The sequence below is a fragment of the Pristiophorus japonicus genome, chromosome 7 (genome assembly GCF_044704955.1).
Source record: "Pristiophorus japonicus isolate sPriJap1 chromosome 7, sPriJap1.hap1, whole genome shotgun sequence".
Classification (NCBI taxonomy): domain Eukaryota; kingdom Metazoa; phylum Chordata; class Chondrichthyes; family Pristiophoridae; genus Pristiophorus; species Pristiophorus japonicus.
In genome coordinates, this window is record NC_091983.1 from 210,766,299 (window position 1) to 210,794,005 (window position 27,707).

Below are 27,707 nucleotides of genomic sequence, written 5' to 3' on the forward strand. Positions count from 1 at the left end.
GAGGTGGTGTTGAATCTCGTCATCAATGTCTGCTCTTGTTGATAAAGAGGCTCCCGAGATATGGGAAATGGTCCACGTTGTTCTGGGCCGCGCCGTGACTGGAGGCAGTGCTATGTGGCGAGGACAGGCGAGGTAATGCATTTGGGGAGGGCTAACAAGGCAAGGGCTACACATTAAATGGTAGGACACTGAGAAGTGTAGAGGAACAAAGGGACTTTGGAGCGCATGTCCACAGATCCCTGAAGATAGCAAGCCAGGTAGATAAGGTGGCTAAGAAGGCATATGCAAAACTTGCCTTTATTAGCCGAGGCATAGAATACAAGAGCAGGGAGGTTACACTTGAACTGTTAAACACTAGTTAGGCCACAGCTGGAGTACTGCATACAGTTCTGGTCACCACATTACAGGAAAGATGTGATTGCACTAGAGAGGGTACAGAGGAGATTTATGAGGATGTTGCCTGGACTGGAGAATTTTGGCCAAGAGGAAAGATTGAATAGGCTGGGTTTGTTTTCTTCGGAACAGAGGAGGCTCAAGGGAGACCTAATTGAGGTATATAAAATTATGAGGGACCTATATAGAGTGGATAGGAAGGACGTATTTCCCTTACATATTTATTATTGTGCCTTATTTACCGTCTGAAATTCCACTTTAAAATCCAGTGGTTTGGGATGTCCTGAAAGAGCTGGCCTCCCACATTATACCCTACGTAAACTAGAGGTGATCCAAAACTCAGCTGCCCGTGTCCTAACTCGCATCAAGTCCTGCTCACCCATCGCCCCTGTGCTTGCTGACCTACATTGGCTCCCGGTTAAGCAATGTCTCGATTTCAAAGTTCTCATTCTTGTTTTCGAATCCCTCCATAGCCTTGACCCTCCCTATCTTTGTAATCTCCTCCAGCCGCTCCCTTCCGCGCACCCCCCTCCCCCCTCCCCCCCCCTCCCGCCGAGATATCTGCACTCCTTTAATTCTGCCCTCTTGGTTGATTATAATCGCTCAACCATCGGTAGCCGTGCATTCAGCTGCCTGGGCCCTAAGGTCTGGAACTCCCTCCCTAAACCTCTCCGCCTCTTTACCTCTCTTTCCTCCTTCAGGACCCTCCTTAAAACTTACCTCTTTGACCCTGCTCTTTGACCCTGCTCTAATTTCTCTTAATTTGGCTAGGTGTCAAATTTTTTGTCTCATAATACTCCTGTGAAGTGCCTGGGACGTTTCACTACGTTAAAGTCGCTATACAAATACAAGTTGTTGTTGTCCTTGGGATGTGATACAATACTGGATCAGTATCCACTAGTAGAAAAGTTACATTACGGCAGTATATTTGCAGCAATTTTGTTTTACTCACCAAAGCACATATTTATCCCTCAACCAGCATCACTTAAAAAAAGAACCAGATTACCTGGTCATTATTACATTGCTGTTTGTTGGAGCTTGCTGTTTATAAATTGGCTGCCATGTTTCTTACATTACACAGTGACTACACTTCAAAAATATTTCATTAGCTGTAAAGTGTTTGGGGACGTCCCGAGTTTGTGAAAGGTACTATATAAATTCAAGTTAGTTCTTTCAACATTCACATTCAGATATGTTGATAAGGTGAGATGAAGTAAGGTGGGAGAAGACTCATGTGGAGCAAAAACACCGGCATGGACCAGTTGGCTCGAATAGCCTGTTTCTGTGCTATAAATTCTATATAACTTCCTGATCCCAAGAGAGGAGACAGATATTTGGGATGTGTGTAACAAGAGGGTAGTGTGACACAATAGCAGATAAGGGGGAGGATTTTCAGCTTGCTGTCTGGGTATCAAATTGCAGATCAGCTGCCTGTTATTGAAACAGAGGTAAAATCGGGTGGTTTCTGCACGAGTGAGCTATCTGCAAGAACAGTGTCATGCTCAGGCAGCAAGTTTAAAATCCACCCCAAGGGTGTCAAGTGATCACAGCCACCCATTCAATGTTAGATTTATATTCTGCTCTTCTCTCCCGTACCTTCATTTAACTTTCCCTGTACATTTTCCCAAACGAGAGATAACTGCAACTTCCCCATTTCCAGGACTGTTTCACTCCTGATTCAGTTGCTATGATGGGAAGTTGGGGGTTGGTGTGTCGGCTGGAAGGGGCGTTCGCCGACCAAATTTTTCTTTAATTTCTTTGGAAGGGCTTCAAATTTAAGATGCAGGCAAAGGCAGGAACTTGCTGCGCGAGAGATAAATTCTGGACATGAATTCGCACAATGGCCTTTAGAACGTTGCAGGACTGACACACTGCATTAGCCATATCCTGTATCTTTTGCCAGTAATAAATTAATTCTTTATTTGCTTTTCATGTTTCATTTATTACTTCTAAAATTTGCATGAAAATGTCTTCAAATAGAGAATCTGTATATAAAGGGCAACTTGTTCAAGATGGAAGCTGTTTGGTGACCTTTAACCCTTGGAGGATATGAGTGAATGCAGCACACAGAGTTTATCCCTTGCTAGAGACGCATGCTAATATTTGCACACAACAATAGCTCCAAATGTTATAGGAGACGTCAGACAGCTAAGAAGCAAATGAAGCACTATATAAAGTGGTCTTCGTACTCTTCAAAGCAGAGTTTTATTCCTTATCATTAAAGTCTTTTTATTTTTGTTAAATGGCAAATTTAGAAATGTATGCTAATGTTTAAATGGGGTGCGGTTCCCCAAAACTCCCATTGTAACTTCAATCATCATCATCATAGGCAGTCCCTCGAATCGAGGATGACTTGCTTCCACAATGTTCACAGGTGTTTCAATGAAGGACCTAATATTCCAAGTCCAGAACTAAATATTGAAGGGTGGAAGATGCCTGTGCGTGCATTTTTTTTAATGTGTGGTGGCCGTTGCACACCAGCTTGACACAGCAAGGTCTTAGTCCAGTGGCAAGGATTAACCAAGACGACTGGAGACCAGCTCTGCTGCACGGACCTAGTGCGCACACATACTGCAGTGTGGACTGGCCCGTGATGCCCCTGGGCCCTCGTCTCTTCTGGGCCCCGAATTCACGCCTCTCCTGGGCCCCGATTACGTCGCTCCACGATCACCGAGAGGCAATATAAATATATTAAAAGGTGCTTCATGAATACAAGGTGTTGTTGGATCAACTAGTGGCTTAAAATTCACAATATAATCTATACCTGTTAACTACCTGCATGGGTTTTTTTTTTAAATGGCATTAATTTCTACTGAGCTCTGTTGCTGGATATAGCCATTGCCTCCAACAAAGCCTGAAGTCTTGCTAATGGAAATAGAAACATATTTTAAATTTCAATACAAACCCTGGAGAAAAGGTACATACGGTCATTCATTTCATTTCACTGGGGCTCCGCTAATCCTGGGCTGACGTTGCAGCAAGAGATCGGAAGAATCCCTGCAGAAATTATAGACACGTGGCCCACTCCCTCAAGTCTCCAGAGTGCCGATTTTATGCAGAGAAATAATGTAATTAAAAAAAAAAGCACTGCTTGTCTCTCTGCTGGGTATATTCTCCTGCACTAGCTAATTTTAGTTCACAAATAGAGACAACTACAACACTTTACACTCCCATCCAACTCTTTGCTAAAATTAGGGAATGAAGGAAATATAACTCTGAGCCAACAAAGGGCTGTTCTCCAGGAACAAAAAGGGCTTGGATTTATAGTGTGTCATACCACACGTCCAAACATTTCACACCACTTCAAACAATGAATTTCTGTTATAGTGCAGTGGCACTCCTCCAATTTTGGACTCCAATTTTAATCATTCCACCATTGGCGGCCATGCCTTCAGCTGCCAGGCCTCAAGGGGCCGAAATTGCCCTCCGCCCGAAACGGGTCGCACTTACCATTTTTCAAGTGTTCCGTCCGCCCCAATGCATGGGGCAGACAATCCGGAGAAATTCAGCTCTTTGGCTATTGTTTCCGGTTGGAGCGGTGTTGGCGTGGGGAGAGGGGTGGAAGTGCAGTTGGGTTGGAGTAGCCGCCACTAGCGGGGCGGGTCAGAGTGGCCGACGCTCCAAGTCATCAGCGCCGCGCTAATGGACGTCATCGCGCTGGTACGTCACAATGTCCCCGCCCTTCAGTTAAAGGGGAGGGCCGCTGCGATTCTGCAGCCACGTTAGTGGCAAACACTGAGGGTTTCGGCCGGGCCAGCAGCCTGGCTCCCAAGAGTGGGTATCAGGCTGCCTGTTGGCGGCCCGGCTGAACTCATGGGCATAATTGTCGGCCCGACCTGGCAGTCGGCCGACAATAAAAAATAAAATGGGGTGCCGGCAGCGCCACCTCCCCTTTAAGTGTGGTTGCGCCGCCCAGCCACAGAGACCGACGAAAGGGGCAATTTCCGCCCCCATGTCTCTCTACCTCTCTCTCCTCCTTTAAGTCGCTCCTTAAAACCTACCTCTTAGACCAAGCTTTTGGTCACCTGTCCTAATATTACTTTGTGTGGCTCGGTGTTAAATTTTGTTTGATAGCGCTTCTTTGAAGCGCCTTGGGACGTTTTGCTATGTTAAAGGTGCTATACAAATACAAGTTGTTGTTGAGTGAGTGTTGTTACATAAGCAACAGCTGACCAGGTTTAGCTCTCCAGCTTCAGGTTTTATGATATCAGCGGGCGCCATTGTTACTGACTATTGCGTTGAGCAGCTGAGTTCCCATCACTAACCCAGTTTATTGCCCAGAAAATCCTATTCACCTCTTGGACAGTAAAGTAGGAATCGAATCTAGACTAGGTCAGAGGCCAAGGAAAAGGGAGAGGAGGGGGCAGAAAGAAAAAACAAACATACAGAAGTCTACTGAGCCACCTGCATCCATCAATCCTCTAGCTGGGATTCTATTTCAAGTGCATATATATATATATTAAAAAAGATGTTTAATGAGTCAGCAAGCGTTACTAGTTAAATAATTGTTTTGCGACACCCAGTTGTGAACAGCTGTTAAAACCTTGACTTATAAACAGCGCTGGGTTTATTGATGTGGGATGGCAGTTTTTCTTCATGTAGCATGCAGATGGGCTGTAAATGTGGTTTCACTCTGTACAGGCTAAGGAGACTGTAGAGTGAATTCATGTCGAAGCAATGTCCTGGGTTAATGAGTCTCCAGTGACTCACAGATTACAATCTAGGTGCCGTCAATAGGAGCTGGCTGGGTAGTGAAAACACACAATTTACTTGACGGTGGTAGTTAATTAAACCATACAGAATTTTTTAAAATTTAAAAATCTCAAGGGCTTCTTCATCACGGTACATTAATTACAACACAGTCACTGCATTAATTGGGATAATCAATTGAGTCATTAGGATATAAAGCAACAAATGGTTTTACTCATTGAACTGTTGTATACAATCCTTTCGCCTCATTGCAATTTGGGCTCTCTCAAGTTAAAAAGGCTTGATGGATTGTACTCAACAATTTTCTCTCTATGTCCCGTGACTCAGGTTGGGTTACAGGTCTGCAGGCACCTGAAACCGTCCAGTGCTTAGTCCGAGTGGCTTTTCCACACGGATCAGCCGAGAAAACGAGTGTCAGCGGCCTACTTTATCCTGAAGGGAATCGCAAGCTTCTTTTTTTTTATGCTGTTAGAACCATTTTCCGTAGTCCGGTGCCAGATTCGTGGACATTAAGTCTATAAGTCTGTCAACAAGTCACAAAAAACAAGTGTAAACAGCATAAGTGCAGCGGTCCTGGAATCCGAGTTAAAGAAATAAACTTGCATAAATGTCAGGATATCCCAAAGCACTTCACAGCCAATGAATTGCTTCTGACTTGCAGTCACTGTCATCTTCTAGACAAGTGTGGCAGTCAATCTTCGCACAGCAAGATGTCACAAGTAGTAATGAGATAAATGACTGGATAATCGATATGGGGGAGGGGGGTGAGGAGAGGAGGAATTGATTGTGAGATAAATGTTGACAGACACACCTAGAGAACTCCCCCAACTCTTTCCAAATAGTACTGTAGAATCTTTTACCTGACAGCCACCTGAACAGGTTTAACATATAGGAACATAGGTTTAAGACCTCATCAGAAAGACGCACTCAAGCAGCCTCGGTCAATGTCTACACGCGTGGGAACTTTCCCAGCAGGAGTCGGCAGACAGTGATTAGCTGCGGCAACGCTCACTAACTGTTCTCCTTCCCAGGCCCAGAGAAAGCAACTGACTTGCATTTATATAGCGCCTTCCGCGACCTCAGGTTATCCCAAAGCGCTTTACAGCCAGTGAAATGCAGTCACTGTTGTAACGTGGAAAAGGGCCGAGGTGCCGAGACCAGTTGCAGCACCCCTCTGGCACCTTGGAAACGAGCAGCGAGCAGAGTGGGAATCGAACTAACGGTTATCGAGTTCTTTACTTTGCAATATCCACTGAGTTATCAGTGGTGGAGAGGTGTGGGGGGTCTGCGGGGAAGGAGGGGGTCCACTCGTCCTCAGCTCCTGCTGGTAGATGCTATGCAAAGATGAGACACTAATCCTTTTATAGCCTGTGAAATGACTGGAGATGGTTCGCGAAAACACTTACTGCTCCCCCGCACCCCCCTCCTTACACACAAACAGACTCCTCCTGATTGTCTGGAATATATGTAAGGTTATATCCTGCTATATGCAGATTTGGTTTATGATAGCTTTAGGTTGCAGCCTTAAAACTTATCGTGTAATGATCAGTGCCATTTGAGGTTTAACAGGTCAGGTTTCAGAAATGTCATGGGTTTCAGTGTAGAAATCATAAAATCTACACGAATGTTTGCAGGATTATGCTGCATAGGACCCTGAACCACAAAGTCAGAGACAGTTACATCCCTCAAAATATTGCAAAGTACTGTTAAGGGGTTTGCAGCACAAAATATTTATACTGTGTAACTTTTGACCTTTAAACTCTGGGTGTTAAGCTGGCCAGTGAACAAATGTTTATTAGTTTCAAGGGGTTTCAGCAGTGAGAGCACAAAAACGAAGCACAAAACAAAAAGTGATCTAATAAAACACAGGCAGTGTCCTAATAAGTAGTGTCTTTGTCAGATATACACAGTAGGTACGTATGCATAATGGAGAACTAGGTATACACTTTTTGTGTTGCCTTAACTGTAAAAGTTCAACCAGCAATGTGTGTGAAATGGGACCAAGTACAAGACTGCAATGTTCTCACATCAGCATTGGGGTAGTTCCCCAATAGATGTCGACTGATATAGTTCCATAGGCATAAACAATCTCAGATACATCACTAGTTTAAAAACATAGAAATTTACAGCGCTGAAGGAGACCATTCCGGCCCATCGTGTCCGCGCAGGCCAACAAAGAGCCACATGGCCCTTGGTCAGCAGCCCTGAAGGTTACATATAAACCTATGAACAATGACGGAAAGGCAAAGAGCACCCAGCCCAACCAGTCTGCCTCACCACAACTGCGACACCCCTTATACTAAAACATTCTACACTCCACCCCAACCAGAGCCATGTGATCTCCTGGGAGAGGCAAGAACCAGATAAAAACCCAGGCCAATTTAGGGAGAAAAAAATCTGGGAACATTCCTCTCCGATCCATCCAGGCATGTGTTTGCATGTGTGAGCCTGAATGATGACGATGTCAGGCTATTGAACTGTAGAGGGCATCACAGACGAGTCTGATCTTGTCCACAGGCATGAAGTTTCCAGTAGGGGTTTCTGGATAGTGATCAGAAGCAGGAACCCTGGCTGGGTTTACCCCTGCTTAAAATTGGTGGGAGGTCGCGGGAGCAAGGGTGTGGGAGTGAGGCATTAACAAGGGGGAGTTGCTGAGGCTAACTGTAGCTCCTGTATCAGCGCCCCTAGCTGGATCAACATTATTTATAATATTAAAATAAAACAGGAATTTGCTAGGTAAAAACAGTGGTCAACAGAGGGCTTTTTCAAACTGTAGAAAGTTTCATTTTTCCACATTTTAAAGATTAAAACAAAAATCTTGATCACTATCTTTGTTTTGATTTTAGATGTAAGGAGCTGCACACAAGCTTTCAAAAGTAATAAAGGGATGCACTAAACAAGTAAGTAAATAGCCAAAGAAACTTACGCTCTTAAAAAAAAACATTCCGGACAGTTTTTCTTCCCTCCCTTCCACTCCTGATGCAGTGACGGCACAGTTCTATAGCCACTAGATGCTCTAAAGTACCCTCTCCAGGTGTGAGGCATGATGGTGTTTATTGGCTATTCAACCAAGGGGGAAGTGAAATCACAACTCAGCCAAATCCTGCCATCACCCTTAATCCGTCAATGATCACTTCTGCGGAGCACGGGGCTTTTGGGAGAACAATTAGGAGTGGGACCAACGTCTGTTCCCTCTAAGCGGCCGCGAAGCTCTCTGGCAGTCCCGTGCAGCCCGGGACGGGAAACTGTGTGTAACTGTGAATGAGCTGCGCAGCCCTTTAAAGGAGCCACACACCGGAAAAAGAAATTAGGGGGAACATTGAGCGGGGCACCGGTTTTTCCCCTCCCTAGTCAAGGCACCGAAGGCAATTGTATCGACCTCTACAGTTGCCCCAGCTGTCTGTTGACTCAGAGTGGCAACTGAACCTGGGATCCTCCGGGTCTGTTGTCATCAGGGGAGCTGTGGAGCTTCCAATATTTAAATTGTTTTGCGATGGTCATTTTGCTTTACTTGTGTAAAGGGCAAGAAGCTAGCAATTAAATGACCCTGGGCTCCTAGTGAGAGCCTTGACCATTGGGAGCAAATATTGGAAATTCAGGCACGATTTTTGGACCATTAAATGGCTAGAAAATTATGCACAGTGCGCGGCAACTGTCCAACACAGGCTCACTCACAGTGGGCAAGCCTCCCCGCAGGAGCATAAAGTTGAAAAATTACACCTAATATAAGCAAGCACAGTAAAAATAGATAATACTGAACACTGAGCTTGTATCTGTTTTAAATAGAAGTGATGTTCATATAAAACAAATCTGATCTGATCTAATTGAACGGGATACATACAGGTACATTAATAAGACGTTTTGTCACCACTGATATTAACGCAGCTTGTATGTGAGAGGTAGATATACACACTCTCAGTCATTTTGGCATAGATACATTTTAGGAAATAAGTATAGATTCGATATTACTCAGAAAAGATAACTTAGTGGTCACTGACCACAACTTGTTTTCAAAATATTAGCAGTACCTCTTTTCCATTTCTGCAATATTTCTCGTCAGTGTATTTATTTTTAACAGTATCCCAAGGTAGGGCTCTGCCTCAATGGATGAATGTATCAGGCTGGTGCGTAACTGAGCCACGCAGACCAGGAAAGTCCCAGCTTCAATCCCTGGCCAGTACTGATTTGACTGCTCTCACCTGGCAAGGCAACTGTCATGCTACAATTGGACTGAGTGTCCCTTGACAAGGGAGGGGAACTCATCCATTCCTTCAGGCTGACCAATGATCCCTGCTGTGTGGATGTCAGATGATAACAAGATCAGGCTCGGTTGTGATGCCTTCCACAGTCGAATAGCCCCGCTTGCACTTGCTGCCTCAGCTCGCACACGATAACTAAAAGCCACTTAAATGGGAGGGGATGGTTTCTCCTCGAGCATTTCACCTAATTCTCAGTCCTTTGGTCTACCTTTAAAAATATTTAACAGCACAAGCATTTGGAGCCAGATCCCAGAATGTGAATTGAAAGACCAACATAAAAATGGCTTAAATGTGCCACACAAGAGCTGTGCTCAAAACTCATTACTAAAGGAAGTCTCACGCTATAGGAAAAGCTTCACTGCCAAAAATAACAAAACGCTCTGTTGTAGAAATGATGTGTCATTCAAATACCCACAATCCCAAGACAACAAGTCTGATTCCTTTACTATTTATTATTTTCTTATATTAAAAAATACCTTTTTTTCCTTTTGCCAATTCCATGGCATTGACCCACTCCCCACCACTGCCACAGCGCCCACCCCCCACCCCCCCACCGGAAATATTGACTCATTGTCCAAGTATCCATTATTCCTAAGCTTTGTCAGTGAGTGTCAGCAGACCATGAAACCGTGTGATTGTGGGGAGGGTTGGTATTACGGAAATACAGTCAAATCCTAAACCTGTGTACTTCCAGCAGGAATAATGAAATGGTGATCCAGTGTGTGAAAGTTGGCCCATTTCCCCCTTCTCTAACCCAGTGCCGCTGAGGTCAATTGTAGCACCTTAACAGCACCGCAGTCAAGATCAGCTAAGTCTGCGCATATCAGGAATTAAACCGGGACTACCCTGGTCTTTATGGCTAAACTAATCACTAGATAAGGCAGAAAAAAAAACCTTAAGCAGAAGTATGTTCGGAGCAGAAGCAATTGGGAGGGGTTTAGGTGGGAGGGCGGAGCCAGTGTCAACACCACCGACGTCGTAATTTTAAGGCTCGGATTATTTTAACTCCTGGGCCTTGTCTGCATCCGCCGGCCATCGAGCTGCCCAAAGTGGGGGCTGGCAGGCTTTGGGCAGGTCAAAATCTCGGGGTCCTGCCGGCATCACGGTAAGTCGCGCAGTGCAATTGAGGCCGTCTCGTGATGAGACGTGGACGAGCCCAGGCAGCGGAGGCCCAGACTTTCCTGGTAGGGGCTAGAGGCACCTTCCAGCTCCTCCTGGCCACCTCAAAGGAAAGTTTCTGACTTACCTTAGAGGGACTTCTCTTCTTCCCTGCTCGGTGGACTATTAAAATGCCATTGGGGTCCTGATGACATCTCTATATATTAATAAGACCCCTTGCCTGAGTCAGGCGGGCACCTTGGGTGCCTAAAAAAAATAGGGGCCCAGTTAAGCAGCCAGGAATCGAGCAGGAATGGCGCAGTAAATCATGGCACAGCTGTTTGAACTGTCGAGCCACCCCATTCCGGGTGGGTTAAAATTCACCCCCTCCCTCAATGATTCCGGTATATTTTCGATGTGTTTTGAGGAGCATTGCTGGGCTATCTGTTATGAAAGGCACTGCCCCCAGACACAGACTTACCTGGTTCCTTATCTGCACGCTTGTTGCTGGAATCAGGTATTTGTGTTCTAGATACCAGGCTCGTTCCTGGTAAAGGAGGTTAGTTCCATGTAAAACGCAAAACTGAAAAAGAACGAATAAATAAATATGAATTTGTCACTTGGAAACAATCTTTTATGACTCTGAGGTAATACTACTTTTGGTAAACAGTCTAAACACACTGGAAAACAGATAGCAAAATGCTACGTAATTTTGTGAAACTAACTGAATCTCAAAAACACACTGATCGACACACCGCTTTGGTCGAACTCTGTTAAATAAAAACCCAGGTACAGGAGTCCAAATAGTGTTTTGTTCTGGAAGTTTAATTGTCTCCATTACGTAGCTACCCTTGTGTTATGGACGATTACAGCACCGACAGAGAAGGCAGGCAACCTGTCGTCCTGACCTCGTCACTCTTAACCCTAAGTGGAGGAAGTGCATCCGGGAGGGCGCTGAGCGCCTCGAGTCTCATCGCCGAGAGCATGCAGAAATCAAGTGTAGACAGCAGAAAGAGTGCGCGGCAAACCATTCCCACCCACCCTTTCTCTCAACGACTATCTCTCCTACCTGTGACAGGGACTGTGGTTCTCGTATTGGACTGTTCAGTAACCTAAGGACTCATTTTTAGAGTGGAAGCAAGTCTTCCTCGATTCTGATGATGATGATAACCCTCAGTGCACTGCTGATGAGTTTAATCCCACAGGCACAGTCCTCTGTGGTGGATCGTTTTACTTGTCCAGCAGCAGATGTAGTCATAGTTGTAAGGCAGGAAATGCAGCAGCCAATTTGCGCATAGCCAGCTCCCACAAACAGTGATAATGACCGGATAATCAGATTTTTTTTTTTAGTAATGTTGGTTGATGAATGATGATTGTTCAGGACACCGGGGAGAACTCCTCTGCTCTTCCACAAAATAGTGGCCGAGGGATCTTTTACGTCCAGCTGAAGAGAGCAGACCCGGTTTCGTTTAACGTCTCATCCAAAAGACGGTAGACCTCCGACAGTGAAGCACTCCCTCATTACTGCACTGGAGTGTTAGCCTAGATTATGTGCTCAATCTCTGGCGTGGTAAAATATGTCAATGATTCACCCCCCCCCCCACCCACCCTCCAATGCCTCAGTTGGTGAAGCTGGCGTGTAATTGAGCTATACCGACCACAAGGTCCCAGGTCTATGTTGAGTTCATTGATATAACCTGGGGTGATGTTAGGAGCACTGCAACTAGCCTCCATGGTTCCACGATTAGGGAGGGGGGGAAATCAATCATGGCTCTTCTTCATGACTGGTATCCAGTTACCCCCCCCCCCCCACCGCCCACTCTGGGAATTGGGTGTCAGCGTCGAGTGAGGATTCATATCCAATTGTCAAATAGTCTGCCGCCACTCATGTCTAGGTTCTCATGAAAGAAACATAGAAACAGACAATAGGTGCAGGAGTAGGCCATTCGGCCCTTCGAGCTGCACCACCATTCAATAAGATCATGGCTGATCCTTCAATGGGCGAGGAGGATGGGAGAAAGATTTGGGAGCGTTACAATGGACGAGGAGGTTGGAGGGAAGATTTGGGAGCGTTACAATGGGTGAGGAGGATGGGAGAAAGATTTGGGAGCATTACAATGGGCGAGGAGGTTGGGAGAAAGATTGGGGAGGTTACATGCATGTGGAACCTGTCGAACCTCACTGCAGCAGAGGAAGACACGATAAACACAGCCAAAAAGATCTATTAGTCTTGTAGGTATGCTATGTCAATGTTTAGATCTGTCATTTGGTAAGCTAACCTTTGGAGTCAGTTTTCACTTGTACAAATTGCCTTATTTTAAACCTATCATCTTTGTCCTCCCCAACTTTCATTGGCTCCTTTTCCCCAAACACTGATTTTAAAATCCTCGCTCCCTCATTTACAAATCTTTCCTTGGGCACCTCCAACCCAACCCCTGCAACCTCCTCCAGTCTATGTGCCAATTCCCTTTGTTCACCCAACTCTAGTCCACTGTGCATCCTTCCCTCCGCTCCACATTTGTAGCTGAGCCTTCAGCTGTCAAAGCTTTTCATTCCAGAATTCTCTCACCTTCAAGAGCCTGCTCAAAGTTGATGCCTTCAACAGCCTGCCCGAACCCTTCTCGCAACTCTTGCATGATGCCCTCCCTTTGTGAAAAGTCTTGGAATATTTCTCAAGACCACACGAATTGTGCATAAGAACATGAGAAACAGGACCGGGAGCAGGCGATACAGCCTTAGTATCCTTCTCTGTCTCGAAAATACTCAAAGACTGAGCCTCCACAGCCCTCTGGGGTAGAGAATTCCAAAGATTCACCACCCTCTGAGTGAAGAAATTTCTCCTCACCTCAGTCCTACATGCCCGACCCCTTATTCTGAAACTGTGACCCCCTAGTTTAGGGTGACCATACATCCCTGTTTTCCGGGGACATTCCCCAGATAAGGTACAGGGGTAGAAATTGCCCTCCGTCCGAAACGGGGCGCTCCCACCCTGTTACAATGGTTTTTAACCACAGCTGCGTTTCAGGTCGCCTCAACATTCGGCTTTGTTTTTTTCTCTCTCCGATCCAGAATTCGATCATAAGGGGGGCGGTGACTGCACCTGAGGGTCGGATACGCGGCAGTGACAGCAACTGAAGGCCGGGAGTTGGGGGCGGTGCGGAGTGACTGCCGCGATGACATCATCAAGGTGCTGCGTCATCACTTAAAAGGAAGAGCCTCCACGATTATAAAACCTCGGCCCACTGGGCCACCAGGGAGGGTTTCAGCTGGGCCTGGCACCCAAGAGAGGGTGCCAGGGTTCCTATTGGCGACCCGGCCGATCCCAGGGGCATATTTGTTGGGCTGGCGTGGCAGTCGGCCGACAAAAAAATAAAACATGGCGGCCACGGCAGTGCGCCCTCCCGTTGCAGAAGGCCACAGCCTCACTGGACCACCGGTTTTGGCACCACTGGGAGGGCCGAAGATTTTCCGAGGGGAATGTCGCTGTCGGGGGGGGTTAGATCGGTGGTGTGCACGGTGATGACGCGCTTGAGATGGACTGGCAATGGCAGAGCGGTGGGGGGATTTCAGGGCACCACCGGGAAACCTTGGGAGGGCAATTGGGCTATCAGCAGCCATTCCACCAAAAATCAGCGGCCACCCCACTCTGCAGCATGGCCGGCGATTTGCAGTGGCAACAGGCCTTAAGGAAAGGGGCAATTTCAGCCCCACAGTGTCCCTGGGAAAACAATGTAATAGTGCAAGTTATTGTTATGACACATAAAGAGGGTATTAGATCCTCAACTGTACGTTAATGCACACAACTTCGGAATGACTATCAGATTTACTGATGTACATTGTACAAAAAAAAAGGGCTTTTCAAACACTTTTTGAAGCAGTGGCTAGATTGTATCACTCAGTGAATAAAGAAGTCTTAATTGGTCATTTAAACAGGTCACTTTAACAGATTAGCATTTAAAAAGGTGACAATGGCTCCTCTGTTGGCTCAGTGACCTTCTCCAATAAGTAGCTAACTCACACAAACCAGAGCTGCTTTTATACTGGCACTGCTTTCCTTCGAATTCCGGGAGCCTGGTATCAGTAAACCACCTTATGCAGAGGCAGATTTATGGACACGATATTCTTGGGACTATGGGTCTGTTACTGGGACTCACGGAATCCAAATTAAAACAGCGCAAGTATAAAAAAAAGAGAAAGACTTGGATTTATATAGCTCCTTTCACGACCACCGGATGTCTCAAAGCGCTTTACAGTCAATGAAGTACTTGTGGAGTGTAGTCACTGTTGGGAGTGTAGTGACTGTTGTAATGTGGGAAACGTGGCAGCCAATCTGCGCACAGCAAGCTCCCACATACAACAATGTGATAATGACCAGATAATCTGTTTTTGTTATGTTGATTGAGGGATAAATATTGGCCAGGACAGTGGGGATAACTCCTCTGCTGTTCTTCGAAGTAGTGCCATGGGATCTTTTACATCTTTTACCTGAGAGAGCAGACGGGGCCTCGATTTAATGTCTCATCCGAAAAACGGCACCTCCAACAGCGCAGCACTGGAGCGTCAGCCTAGATTTATGTGCTCAAGTTTCTGGAGTGGGACATTGAACCCACAACCTTCTGACTCAGAGGCAAGAGTGTTACCCACTGAGCCACGTTTGGCATCTGGTCTATGCTGAGAGAACTGTTCATTCCCCGTGCACGGCAGGACACGATAATTAGCATCGGTGTCTCTGCAAGGATTCCTCTGCCGGAAGTGTGCGTCCTTGTAACCATCGGAGGAAGGACAAGATTCCGCTGGGGCGTGATACTCCCGACCCGCACAAGAGCCTGACAACATTCACCGACAACAAGGCTCTCCCAGGAATTCGGAGGCCAGACCATAGATGCCCTTACTGCTACCCCAGCTGGAGTCAGTTAACTCGGCAAGGACAAGGGAACTGACTGCAGACCCTTCTGGTCTATGCAGATTTTAATGAAGAGCTGACTATTCTGTCTGCTAATATTAAAAACAAAGTTTATAAAGCTCCCAGGCAATGTAGTTCTTGTACTCAAAACCAACCTTGTGCAGGTGGCTTTACAACACTTCCCTAAACTCAGCTGACTTCACATCCACCAGATCACAGGGTCATGGCACTTTGGCCCTTTTGACCTCACCCTTCCAGAATTCCAACTCCATCTTCCCCACATTACAGCGTCTAGCTGTTTCTTAAATGTGACCCAGCCAATGTTCCCGCTAAGCTGCGTGGCCGTCCAGTCACCTGCAAAGTCCCACGCAGGCGCTCACCAGCCTTCACATTGTAGATACCGTGTATGCGCAAACATTTGAATGGTCTGTTCAGTGGGGAAGGGAGGCCGCGCAGGAGGCAGTGCATCTTACAGGGGATGTTGGTTTCAGCCTCAACCTCTTCTTGACTAAGAACATAAGAAATAGGAGCAGGAGTAGACCATTTGGCTCCGCGAGCCTGCTCCAACATTCAATAAGATCATGGCTGATCTGATCATGGACTCAGCTCCACTTCCCTGCCCGTTCCCCATAACCCTTTACTCCCTTATCGCTCAAAAATCTGTCTATCTCTGTCTCAAATATATTCAATGACCCAGCCTCCACAGCTCTCTGGGCAGAGTATTCCATAGATTTACAACCCTCCGAGAGAAGAGAGAAGAAATTCCTCCTCATCTCAGTTTTAAATGGGCGGCCCTTATTCTAAGACTATGTCCCCTAGTTTTAGTTTCCCTTATGAGTGAAAATATCCTCTCTACATCCACTCTCTACAGCCCCCTCACTATCCTATAAGTTTCAATAATTTCACCTCTCATTCTTTTGAACTCCAATGAGTATAGGCCCAACCCACTCAACCTATCCTCATAAGTCAACCCTCTCATCTCCGGAATCAACCTAGTGAACAGCCTCCAATGTAAGTATATCCTTTCTTAAATACGGAGACCAAAACTGTACGCAGTACTTTAATGCTCTCCCATCTTTCATCCTCCATAAACTTGAGCTTATCCAAAACTCTGCTGCCCCTATCCTAACTTGCACTAAGTCCCGTTCGCCCATCACCCCTGTGCTCGCTGACCTACATTAGCTCCTGGTTTGGCAATGCCTTGATTTTAAAATTCTCATCCTTGATTTCAAATCCCTCCACGGCCTCGCCCCTCCCAATCTCTGTAATCTCCTCCAGCCCCACAACACTCAACGATCTCTGAGCTCCTCCAATTCTGGGTTCTTGTGCATCCCCAATTTTAATCGCTCCACCATTGGCGGCCGTGCCTTCAGTTACCTGGGCCCTAAACTCTGAAATTTCCGCCTTAATCCTCCCAGCCTCGCTACCTCTCTTTTCTCTTTTAAGACATTCCTTAAAACCTACCTCTCTGACCAAGCTTTTAATCAGCTGTCCCAATATCTCCTTATGTGGCTCAATTTTGTTTGATAACCCTCCTGTGAAGTGCCTTGGGACGTTTTATTACATTAAAGGTGCTACATAAATGCAAGTTGTTCTTGTTGTATTCCTGCTGCCAATCACCCCTGTGTAAAGGAATACTTCCTGGATTCATGTGCTCTTCACTACTCTGAACCTGTATCCTCTTGTTCTGCTGTTTTGCCATATCTGGAAGCATTGTTTCAGGTTTACTTTCTCCATTTCGTTAATTACCTTATGTCCCCCTGTAAAGACCTATCTGCACTTCCAGATTATAGCACATTGTTACTGTTAATGCATCCCTTTGCACCAACACAGACGTTGTCGTATATCCTACTACGTTAAGTGTTCTCTCATGTTGTTGCCTGCCTATGTAAATTCTTCACATCTGTAAACTACAAATGAAATTGAACCCTATCCTTGCCCTTTCTAGCTGCATTCTACAATGGGTTATAGTAATCAACTGAGATAAATGTCACAGATCACCTCAGAAACTTTTTGGTGTCAAGTTTGTGGTCAGTGGGAGTAACGAGTTCTATGCAGTTTAACCTTAGAAAAGCAAGCTCAATAAAGCAAGTCAGCCTTAAAATAAATGGCACCTAATATTTAGTTAACTAAATTCTAATATCATGAAACAACTTTTGTAAAATGTTAAAACACAACATTGCCTGAAAGGGGGTGGAAGCAGATTCATTAGAAACTTTCAAATGGGAATTGGATAAATAATTAAGAAGTAAACATTTGTAGGACTATGGGGGTAATTGGATTAAAAACAGAAAATGCTGGAAACACTCAGCGGGTCAGGCAGCATTGTGGAGAGTGAAACAGAGTTAACCTTTCAGGTCGATGACCTTTCGAAGGGTCTGATGGAAGGTCATTGTCCTGAAACAGTAACTCTGTTTCTCTTTCTATAAATGCTGCCTGACCTGCCGAGTGTTTCCAGCATTTTTGCTTTTTATTTCAGATTCCAGCATCCGCAGTATTTTGCTTATGTGTTGTGTGGGAGTAATTGGATCGCTCTTTCAAAGGGCTGGCACAAGCGCAATGGGCCAAATGGCCCTCCTTCTGTGCTGTATGATTCTATGATCAGCCTTGTTTAACTCCTTACACCAACTACAGCATAGGAAGATGGACCCCACAGAATTCGATAGTAACATACATCAACAACAACGTACATTATTTTAGCAGTCATGCACAAAGAAATGTCTCACATCTGCTTTACACGGATATCAAGCAGTAGAGGGAAAGGAGGAAGAGGGTCAGGAAGGGACCAAAGCACAGTGTTTGTGGCAGAGAAGAAGGTGGTGAGGCGCAGGGGCTGAGAGAAGGAATGCAAGAAGGCCGGGGCAGATAGCTGAAGGTGCAGCTGCTGGTGGTCGAGTGAGAAACAAGAGGCTATCCAGGGTTGGGGGCAGGGACAAAGGCCACATAGGTAGGGAAAGCCAAGGGTGTGGAGGGATTTGAAGGTGAGGAAGAGGATCATGGAAGTCAATTCTCTGGGACACAGAAAGCTAGTGAAGCTTGGTAAGAACAGGGGTAATGGGATGCAGGGTTTGGTGTGGGCAAGGACATGGGTCATTTCATTCTACATGATTTGTAGTTGATGAATGGTAGTAGTAGTACAGCCAGCAAGGGAGTACTAGGGAAGTCTAGCTGTTAAATGATAAAAGTGTGGATTAGGGTTTCAGCAATGGAGGGGGCGAGATAGTGGGGTTGAAAGAAAGCAGCCTTGTTGACAGTTCAGGAAAGTTCAGATGTGGGGGGAGGAAGCTGAGTTCAAGATCATAAGAACATAAGAAATAGGAGAAGGGGTAGACCATGCGGCACCTCGAGCCTGCTCCGCCATTCAATATCATGACTTAACTTTGACACCTACTCCACTTTCCCGTCCCAATCCGGGTTGGAGAATAAGCCAAAGTTTGGCTCCTCTGGGCTTAGCCTGAAGTGGCACTTGGGAGGGAGATGTAGCTCAAGTCTGAGATTCTGCTGAATTAAAGCTTTGACTTGTGCGGGTCTTGATGAAGAGGAAGGGTCCAAAGATGGAACCCTGGAATGCACTAGAGGGGGTTGCATAGAAGCAAGAGGAAACTATTTTGAAGCAAAGTAATGTCTGCACTGCAACAGGCAGTGTTGGAACCAGAAAGAGCAGTGTCATGAGGCAGAGGGTGCAACTTTCGCCATCTCTTTTAATACCCTGGGATGCATTTAATCAGGACCAGGGGACTTGTCTACCTTGAGTCCCATTAGCCTGTCCAGCACTACCCCACTAGTGATAGTGATTGTCTCAAGGTCCTCCCTTCCCACATTCCTGTGACCAGCAATTTTTGGCATGGTTTTTGTGTCTTCCACTGTGAAGAATGAAGCAAAATAATTGTTTAAGGTCTCAGCCATTTCCACATTTCCCATTATTAAATCCCCCTTCTCATCTTCTAAGGGACCAACATTTACTTTAGTCACTCTTTTCCGTTTTATATATCTGTAAAAGCTTTTACTATCTGTTTTTATGTTTTGCGTAAGTTTACCTTCGTAATCTATCTTCCCTTTCTTTATTGCTTTTTTACGTTCTTATGTTTCCCTTCTTCCCAACTCCTGCCGAGCAGCGATCAGTGCAAACAAGTGATCAAATCTGTTTACCTTACTTGTGTGCATGGCTCAGAACGCCAACATTTCCCAACTTCCCAACCATCAGGTTGAGGAGGCTGGGACTGCCTAACCTAAACTTAAGTTAAGGAATAATTACACATTTAGCACAGTTGACTTGTAAACTGGTCTTACAGCTCCTGTCGTTCACATGGAGCAATCAAAGTGAATTGTACCATTCCCTGATTGGTGAAGGTTAGAGTGTAGGAGAAGAAAGAGAAATCAGTCAGATTTTGGAAACAAGACCTGTTTGACACATTGAGCTGAATGGGTTCGTGGTTCTTCCATGGGACTGAAAGCTTTTAAATGGCAATCTTAACTAGTTTAATTTGTGCCATCAAGAAGCTAAAGACTCAAAAGAGTGAGTCAAATCGTCCAGTAAGAATTTCAGCACCAAAGACCAATGAGGTTTTCACCTTACTACTGTCACATTCATTCACACAAGTAGTTTGTATTTAGCAAAATTCTGTTCATTGACACATTTTGAAGTCGATAATCAGCAACGACAAATAAGTCACTAGGGCCGGATGGGATGCATCCTAGGATGCTGAGGGAAGTTAAGGTGGAATATGCGGAGGTTCTGGCCATAATCTTCCAATCCTCCTAAAATACGGGTGTGGTGCCAGAGGACCAGAGAATTGCAAATGTTCCACCCTGGTGCAAGTGTGCAAGGATAAACCCAGCAACTACAGGCCAGTCAGTTTAACCTTGGTAGTGGGGAAGCTTTTAGAAACAGTAATCAGGGACAAAATTAACAGTCACTTGGACAAGTGTAGATTGATTAAGGAAAGCGACCACGGATTTGTTAAGGGCAAATCGTATTTAATTAACTTGATTGAGGTAATAGAGAGGGTTGATGAGGGTAATGTGGTTGACATAGTGTACGTGAATTTCCAAAAGACGTTTGACAAAGTGCCACATAATAGGCTTGTCAGCAAAGTTGAAGTCCATGGATAAAAAGGACAGTGGTAGCCTGGATATGAAATTGACTCAGTGACAGGAAACAGAGAGTAGCGGTGAACGGTTATTTTTCAGACTGGAGGAAGGTATACAGTGGTGTTTCCCAGGAGTTGGTTCTAGGACCACTGCTTTTCCAGATATATATTAATGACTTGGACGTGGGTGTACAGGGCACAATTACAAAATTTGCAGATGACATAAACCTTGGAAGTATAGTGAACAGAGAGGACTTCAGGAAGACAGACAGGTTGGTGAAATGGGCGGACACGTGGCAGATAAAATTTAATGCAGAAAAGTGTGAAGTGATGCATTTTGGTAGAAAGAATGAGGAGAGGACATATAAATGGTACAATCCTAAAGGGGGTGCACAAACATAGAGACCTGGAGGTAGGTGTGCAGAAATCGATGAAGGTGGCAGGGCAGGTTGAGAAAGCAGTTAAAAAGGCTTACGGGATCCTGGGCTTCATAAATAGAGGTATAGGCTACAGAAGTGTGGAAATTATGATGAACCTTTATAAAACACTGGTTCAGCCCCAACTGGAGTATTGTGTCCAATTCTGGGAACCACACTTTAGGAAGGATGTGAAGGCCTTAGAGAAGGTGCAGAAAAGATTTACAAGAATGATTCCAGAAATGAGGGACTTCAGTTCCATTGATAGACTGGAGAAGCTGGAGTTGTTCTCCTTGGAGCAGAGAAGGTTGAGAGGAGATTTGATAGAGGTGTTCAAAATCATGAGGGGTCTGGACAGAGTAGAGAGAGAGGAATTGTTCTAATTGGCAGAAGGATCAAGAACTAGAGGACACAGGTTTAAGGTGATTGGCAAAAGAACCAAAAGCGACATAAGAAAAAACTATTCAATGCAGTGAGTGGTTGGGATGTGGAATGCACTGCCTGAAAGGATGGTGGAGTCAGACTCAATTTTATCTTTCAAAAGGGAGTTGGTTAAGTATCTGATGGAAAAATAATTTCAGGGCTACGGGGAAAGGGCAGGTTAGTGGGACTAGCTGAGAATCGGCACGGGCTCGACAGGCCGAATGGCCTTCTTCCGTGCTGTAACCATTCTATGATTCAATGATTAAGGGAATCAAGGGATATGGGGATAGTGCAGGCAAGTGGAGTTGAGGAAGAAGATCAGGCTTGATCTTATTGAATGGCAGAGCAGGCTCGAGGGGCCTACTACTGATCCTATTTCTTATGTTCTTATGTTAAAATCCCTGAAGGTGGCAGGGCAGGTTGAGAAAGCGGTTAAAAAAGCATATGGGGTCTGGGCTTCATAAATAGAGGCATAAACAAAAGCAAGGCATAAACAAATAGAGGCATAAACAAAAGCAAGGAAGTTATGATGAAGTTATATGCCTCAACTGGAGTATTGTGTCCAATTCTGAGCACCGCACTTTAGGAAGGATGTGAAGGCCTTAGAGAGGGTACAGAAAAGATTTACAACAATAGTTCCAGGGATGAGGGACTTCAATTACGTGGATAGACTAGTGAAGCTAGTGTTGTTCTCAGAGCAGAGAAGATTGAGAGGAGATTTGATAGAGGTATTTAAAATCATGAGGGAGAGAAACAGAGTAGATAGAGGGAAACTGTTCCTATTGGTATAAGAGTCGAGAACCAGAGGACACAGGTTTAAGGTGATTGGCAAAAGAATCAAAGGCGATATGAGGAAAAACGTTTTTATGCAGCGAGTGGTTAGGATCTGGACAGGCTGCGCGGCGCCAATTTCAAAAAATAGAACGGGGAAATTTGTGGCAATGACAACTACAAATATCAGAATATTTCACAGGTAAATGTGTGGATGAGTTTTTTAAATTAAATCGTTTTTTTTAAATAATTTTTTTGAATAGTCAGGGCCAAAGAAAACGGGTGTAACTCTGGCAATACACCAAAAAACAGCATTGGGGAAAATTGAGCCCTATGAGAGGGGGGGCAAAAGCTGATTGTATCTGTTTATTGTAACTATACAGATTGTGTATAAAGACTCTTGCACAGAGAGCAAATACAACCAGATGAAATGATAGCACAACACATGGGCGGATGTTCGTCAATAAATGCTAATCTGACCTCATTTTTTTCTTCTCCCGTTCCCACAATAAGTGGGCAGTCACAGTATTCAGCAACACATACTGATTACAATCTACCATCCTTACCACACACTTCATTGACTTTAAATTGGTTTCTGCAAGAAGGTGAATGTTGGCGAAGTTGTTTTATATCGTTGCATTGATATGCCTCACCCCATTTGCTTCTGTGAAACAACTGATAGCAAATTATATTTCAACTTTAGCAAAGGACCTGTCCCAAAGATCTGAAGGATAAATGCACCATGTGGTGCGATGCTCGGTCGGGACGAAGAAAATCCCACGTGCTGGCCTCAGCTGGAGTGAGCAGTGCCAACGCTACGCTGGACCAATTTGTCGACTGTCGCGGTGCAAGGAGATAAAAAATCCTCGGGGTTCCTTGCTGCAATCCGGTGAATGCTGTTTGAAACTGTGGATGTCAGGTGAGGACAGAATCGAGCTAAGCTGTGGTGCCTCACCAAGCATCCCCCCACCCCCATCCCCGTAATATCTCGCACAATGAAGAACAGCCATTTTGACAAGTTGCTGGAGGGGCAACAAAACCGAATCAAGGAATTAGTGCTTGGAGGAGCTTGGGTTGGGGGGGGGGAAGGGGGGGTGGCATCAAGGTTTCAGGAATGGCTCCTCCTAAAAGTTTTGCTCAAAATCTTATTTTGCTTCAAATGGAACATGCATCTTTTAAAATGACGTGCGCGCAAGAAGTAATGTTACAAAGGATGATCAGAGCAAGTTCAGGATAAATGGAAAATACAGATACTTAAGAGGATAAGTTGGGATGTTGAAATGTTTGATTACTTTTGCAGGTAGCTAAACGGTGCTACTGGTCTCTCAAGGTCAGTGACAAGATCTTTTAAGAACATTCAGTTGTGGGGGAGGAGAACTGGTCTGATTTCTGGCTAAAAAATAGGAGTTGGAGGACCAATTTCCAGGTGTGATTTGCCCCAGAATTGCGCTAGCTCCCAAATTGGCAGCCGAAAAATTCCCAGTACCCAGGGTGCCTGACTAAAACAGGCGTTAGGCCCCTTGGTTATGCTAATTAGGGGCCTAACGCCTGGTTTAGAACCCAAAAGCCAAAGATGCATCCGATCAGTTTTTCCAGGTCTGTAGCGGTCTAACCAGTGGATCCTTTTAGGGACCGCTGGAGACTGACGAACAGCAGGTAGGTTTCCATTTTTTTCTATAAAAAACCTACCTTACCGTGGAGCCACGAGGAGCGGGAATGGGCATGCTAACCTCCTGGATCCACTGGTAATACTGTGAGCCGCTGCTGGCCTGTGATTCTCAGCCCCTTTCTACCACTCGCCTCCCCTCACTCACCCACCCCCAACCTCAGGATGGAGCCAGATGAATTTTTCAGAGCTGCATCAGGATGTCCGATCAGCGTCGGTAGCTCGCCAGTATTACACAATTTACGGTGATCCTCAGGCCTTTATCTTCAGGGGCTCGTTGCAGGTGTGCCGCCCACTTTCAGTGGGAGACTAATTTCCCGGCCAGTAAGTCACACCTTACCAATTGAAATGAAATTCTAATCGGCTGTGGTAAGATGTAGTAGTCACTTTATTTTGAGAAGTTTCATCCCTCAAGACTGTCCTGCCTTGAATCACAAATGATTTTAAGTGCTTACTGTTCCTCCTACTGAAACAGTATAACGATCAATAGCAGAGCATTTGGAAAGCAGTGACAGGATCGGTCCAAGTCAGCATGGATTTATGAAAGGGAAATCTTGCTTGACAAATCTTCTAGAATTTTTTGAGGATGTAACTCGTAGAGTGGACAAGGGAGAACCAATGGATGTGGTGTATTTGGACTTTCAAAAGGCTTTTGACAAGGTCCCACACAAGGGATTAGTGTGCGAAAATTAAAGCACATGGTATTGGGGGTAATGTATTGACATGGATAGCAAACTGGTTGGCAGACAGGAAGCAAAGAGTAGGAATAAACGGGTCCTTTTCAGAATGGCAGGCAGTGACTAGTGGGGTGCCGCAGGGTTCAGTGCTGGGCCCCCAGCTATTTACAATATACTTTAATGATTTAGACGAAGGAATTGAATGTAATATCTCCAAGTTTGCAGATAACACTAAGCTGGGTGGCAGTGTGAGCTGTGAGGAGGATGCTAAGAGGCTGCAGGGGGTGACTTGGACAGGTTAGGTGAGTGGGCAAATGCATGGCAGATGCAGTATAATGTGGATAAATGTGAGGTCATCCACTTTGGTGGCAAAAACAGGGAGGCAGAATATTATCTGAATGGTGATAGATTAGGAAAAGGGGAGGTGCAACGAGACCTGAGTGTCAGGATACATCAGTCACTGAAAGTTGGCATGCAGGTACAGCAGGCGGTGAAGAAGGCAAATGGCATGTTGGCCTTCATAGCGAGAGGATTTGAGTATAGGAGCAGGGAGGTCTTACTGCAGTTGTACACAGCCTTGATTAGGCCACACCTTGAATATTGTGTACAGTTTTGGTCCCCTAATCTGAGAAAGGACATTCTTGCTATTGAGGGAGTGCAGCGAAGGTTCACCAGACTGATTCCCGGGATGGCGGGACTGACATATGAAGAAAGACTGGATTGACTAAGCTTATATTCACTGGAATTTAGAAGAATGAGAGGGGATCTCATAGAAACATATAAAATTCTGACGGGATTGGACAGGTTAGATGCAGGAAGAATGTTCCCGTTGTTGGGGAAGTCCAGAACCAGGGGTCACAGTCTAAAGATAAGGGGTAAGCCATTTAGGACCAAGATGAGGAGAAACTTTTTCACTCAGAGAATTGTGAACCTGTTGGAATTCTCTACCACAGAAAGTTGTTGAGGCCTGTTCGTTAGATATATTCAAAAGGGAGTTAGATGTGGCCCTTACGGCTAAAGGAATCAAAGGGTGTGGAGAGAAAGCAGGAATGGGGTACTGAAGTTGCATGATCAGCCATGATCATATTGAATGGTGGTGCAGGCTTGAAGGGCCGAATGGCCTACTCCTGCACCTATTTTCTATGTTTCTATGTTTCTAATGTTTGAGCATCACATTTTTGGGCTTTTCCAACAAATCATTGAATTTATCCAATGCTTCAGAAACCCATCGCAATCTGGTCAAATTCTCAGGTAATACTAAACTATCAAACTCAAAGGAGCCCAGGAAGTACAAAATAAATTAAACAAAATATGCAAGTAGGCGGAACAGTGGCAGATCAAATCTAAGTACCGCAGACTGGTAGAAAAAAATAGGTTCCATAAATACTCTAAGACTGATGCCAAAAGGTTACAGCTATGGCTGATACTGGAAGAGTCCAAGGGATATTAATAGATGCCGCACTCAACATATTTCAACATTATGAGGAAAGGCTGGAGAAACTTGGGCTTTTCACCCACGAATAGAGGTGACCTTATGGAGGTGAATAAGATAATAAACAGCATAGAAAAATTAAATCTAGGACATTATTTCAAATTAAACTGTGACAATAGGACAAGGGCCACAAGTTCAAACTACTGAATGGCAAATTCACAACTGATGTGAGGAGATTCGTCACAAAATGAGTGATCAATCAATACACAGAATAGACTTCTGGGTTGGTAGTGGAGGCAAAAGCCCAGGAAGAAACAGGTGGATGCTGTGATGGGAGAACTGTAGCGTCCGTCTGGGTGGATGACTTTAAATGGCCTACCTCGTTCGTGTTGATCTCGTGAGTAGCCGAGCTATACCGATCAGGAAGAGTTCGTTGGCCTCAGCTGGGTGGCAGCAGGTTGTCCCAACTGGCCTCGGTGTCTCCAGATTAGGGAGAGGAAATTGGCCTGCTTCCTGCTCTGCATCACTGTCCAGTGCCCATGTCAGCAGAGAACCAGGCCGGCCTTGCCGGTGACGGCCGATTGCCATCAAGACTTACGCGGCGAGCAGTGGTCACTCGGCTGAGGTGCTGGACGGCACCTATGGGCGTGCGTAGGACCATCCCACGTTCAGGAGAACAGCATGGGAAGGGATAGGCAAAGAGAGAGGGGTGGGTGGTGGGGCAGGAGAGAGAAGTGAATTAAACCTTTTTACTGCTGCATAAGCAATTCCGTCGATTTTGTGGCTCAGCCAACAAATTGTGACATGAAGCAAGTGCAGCTTTAACTTCTCTTGTGTTTCAAAGCTGATAAGCCAGGTTTACTCAGTAATTAGGCATCTTCTCAGTCAGTTCAACAAACCAGCCCAGATAAGTTTGCTTTAAAAAAGTGCTGTTGATAGATAGGGTTGAGTTTAGCTAATTGAATTCTATTTAAAACTGAAATAAATTCCAACTAACACTCAACACCCACTTTCCTGTCAGCCTTGCAAACAGGTTCCAGCACTTAACCAAGTGGCAGCAAATACGTTTGAGATATTGCAGCCCACCTACTCAGTGATGATATTTGTGTCCCTCCCTGCTTGGTTATTAACAGCTGAAAAGATGATAAATGGGCCTCGGTGATAAGAACAATGTGGCTCTGATGCTGAATGTACTAATTGTTGGAGGGGGAGTTTGCAATTTAGAATCTCACCTTCTTCAGCAAAGCCTGGTCTTCTTGGACTGGGCACTGTTCCACTGCTTTCCAGAACTGTTCTAAGGTCACTGCAAATAAGCAAAAAGATGAAAGAGCTTATATCTTTAGGAATTTTTTCTCTCCTTTCATTGAGATTCTGCGTGCCTGCGATCTATACTTTACTATTTTCAGAAAAAAAAGATGTTCGGCTTCTTTGCCATAAACCATCTCAAAATCCATTTCTTCAACCAAGCTTTTGCTCACCTCTCTGAACTCTCGCACCATGGCGAGAAGTCTGTTCTTTTATTCCTTTTATCTATATATTATTTTTTCCCTCTCCCCTTCTGTACAGTTCCTTGGAACAGTTTCTCCGTGGTATGAAAGCAGGTTGTTGAGAGAGCAGACAGAACTTCGGTTCAATGTCTCATCTGAAAGACGGCATCTCCAACAGTGCAGCACACCCTCAGTACTGCACTGAAGAGATCCCATCTGCCCTTTCATGTAGATATAAAAGACGCCATGGCACTATTCGAAAAGAAGTTCTCCTGGTGTCCTGACCACCATTTGTCTCTCGACCAACATCACTACAAAAATTGACTGTTCATTTATCTCATTGCTCTCCGTGGGATCTTGCCGTGCACAAATTGGCTGCCGC

General features: G+C 45.2%; 1 protein-coding gene across 1 annotated transcript in view; it reads right to left on the reverse strand.

Annotated features, from left to right (window-relative positions):
- Nucleotides 1-27,707, reverse strand: part of acoxl (acyl-CoA oxidase-like) — a 533,322-nt gene that overhangs the window by 40,003 nt on the left and 465,612 nt on the right. The window contains exons 17-18 of the mRNA XM_070885754.1: nucleotides 27,071-27,141; nucleotides 10,942-11,043 (exon numbers count right to left, since the gene is read on the reverse strand). Of these exons, the coding sequence (XP_070741855.1) occupies nucleotides 10,942-11,043; nucleotides 27,071-27,141 (173 nt within the window). The remainder of the gene's footprint in view (nucleotides 1-10,941; nucleotides 11,044-27,070; nucleotides 27,142-27,707) is intronic.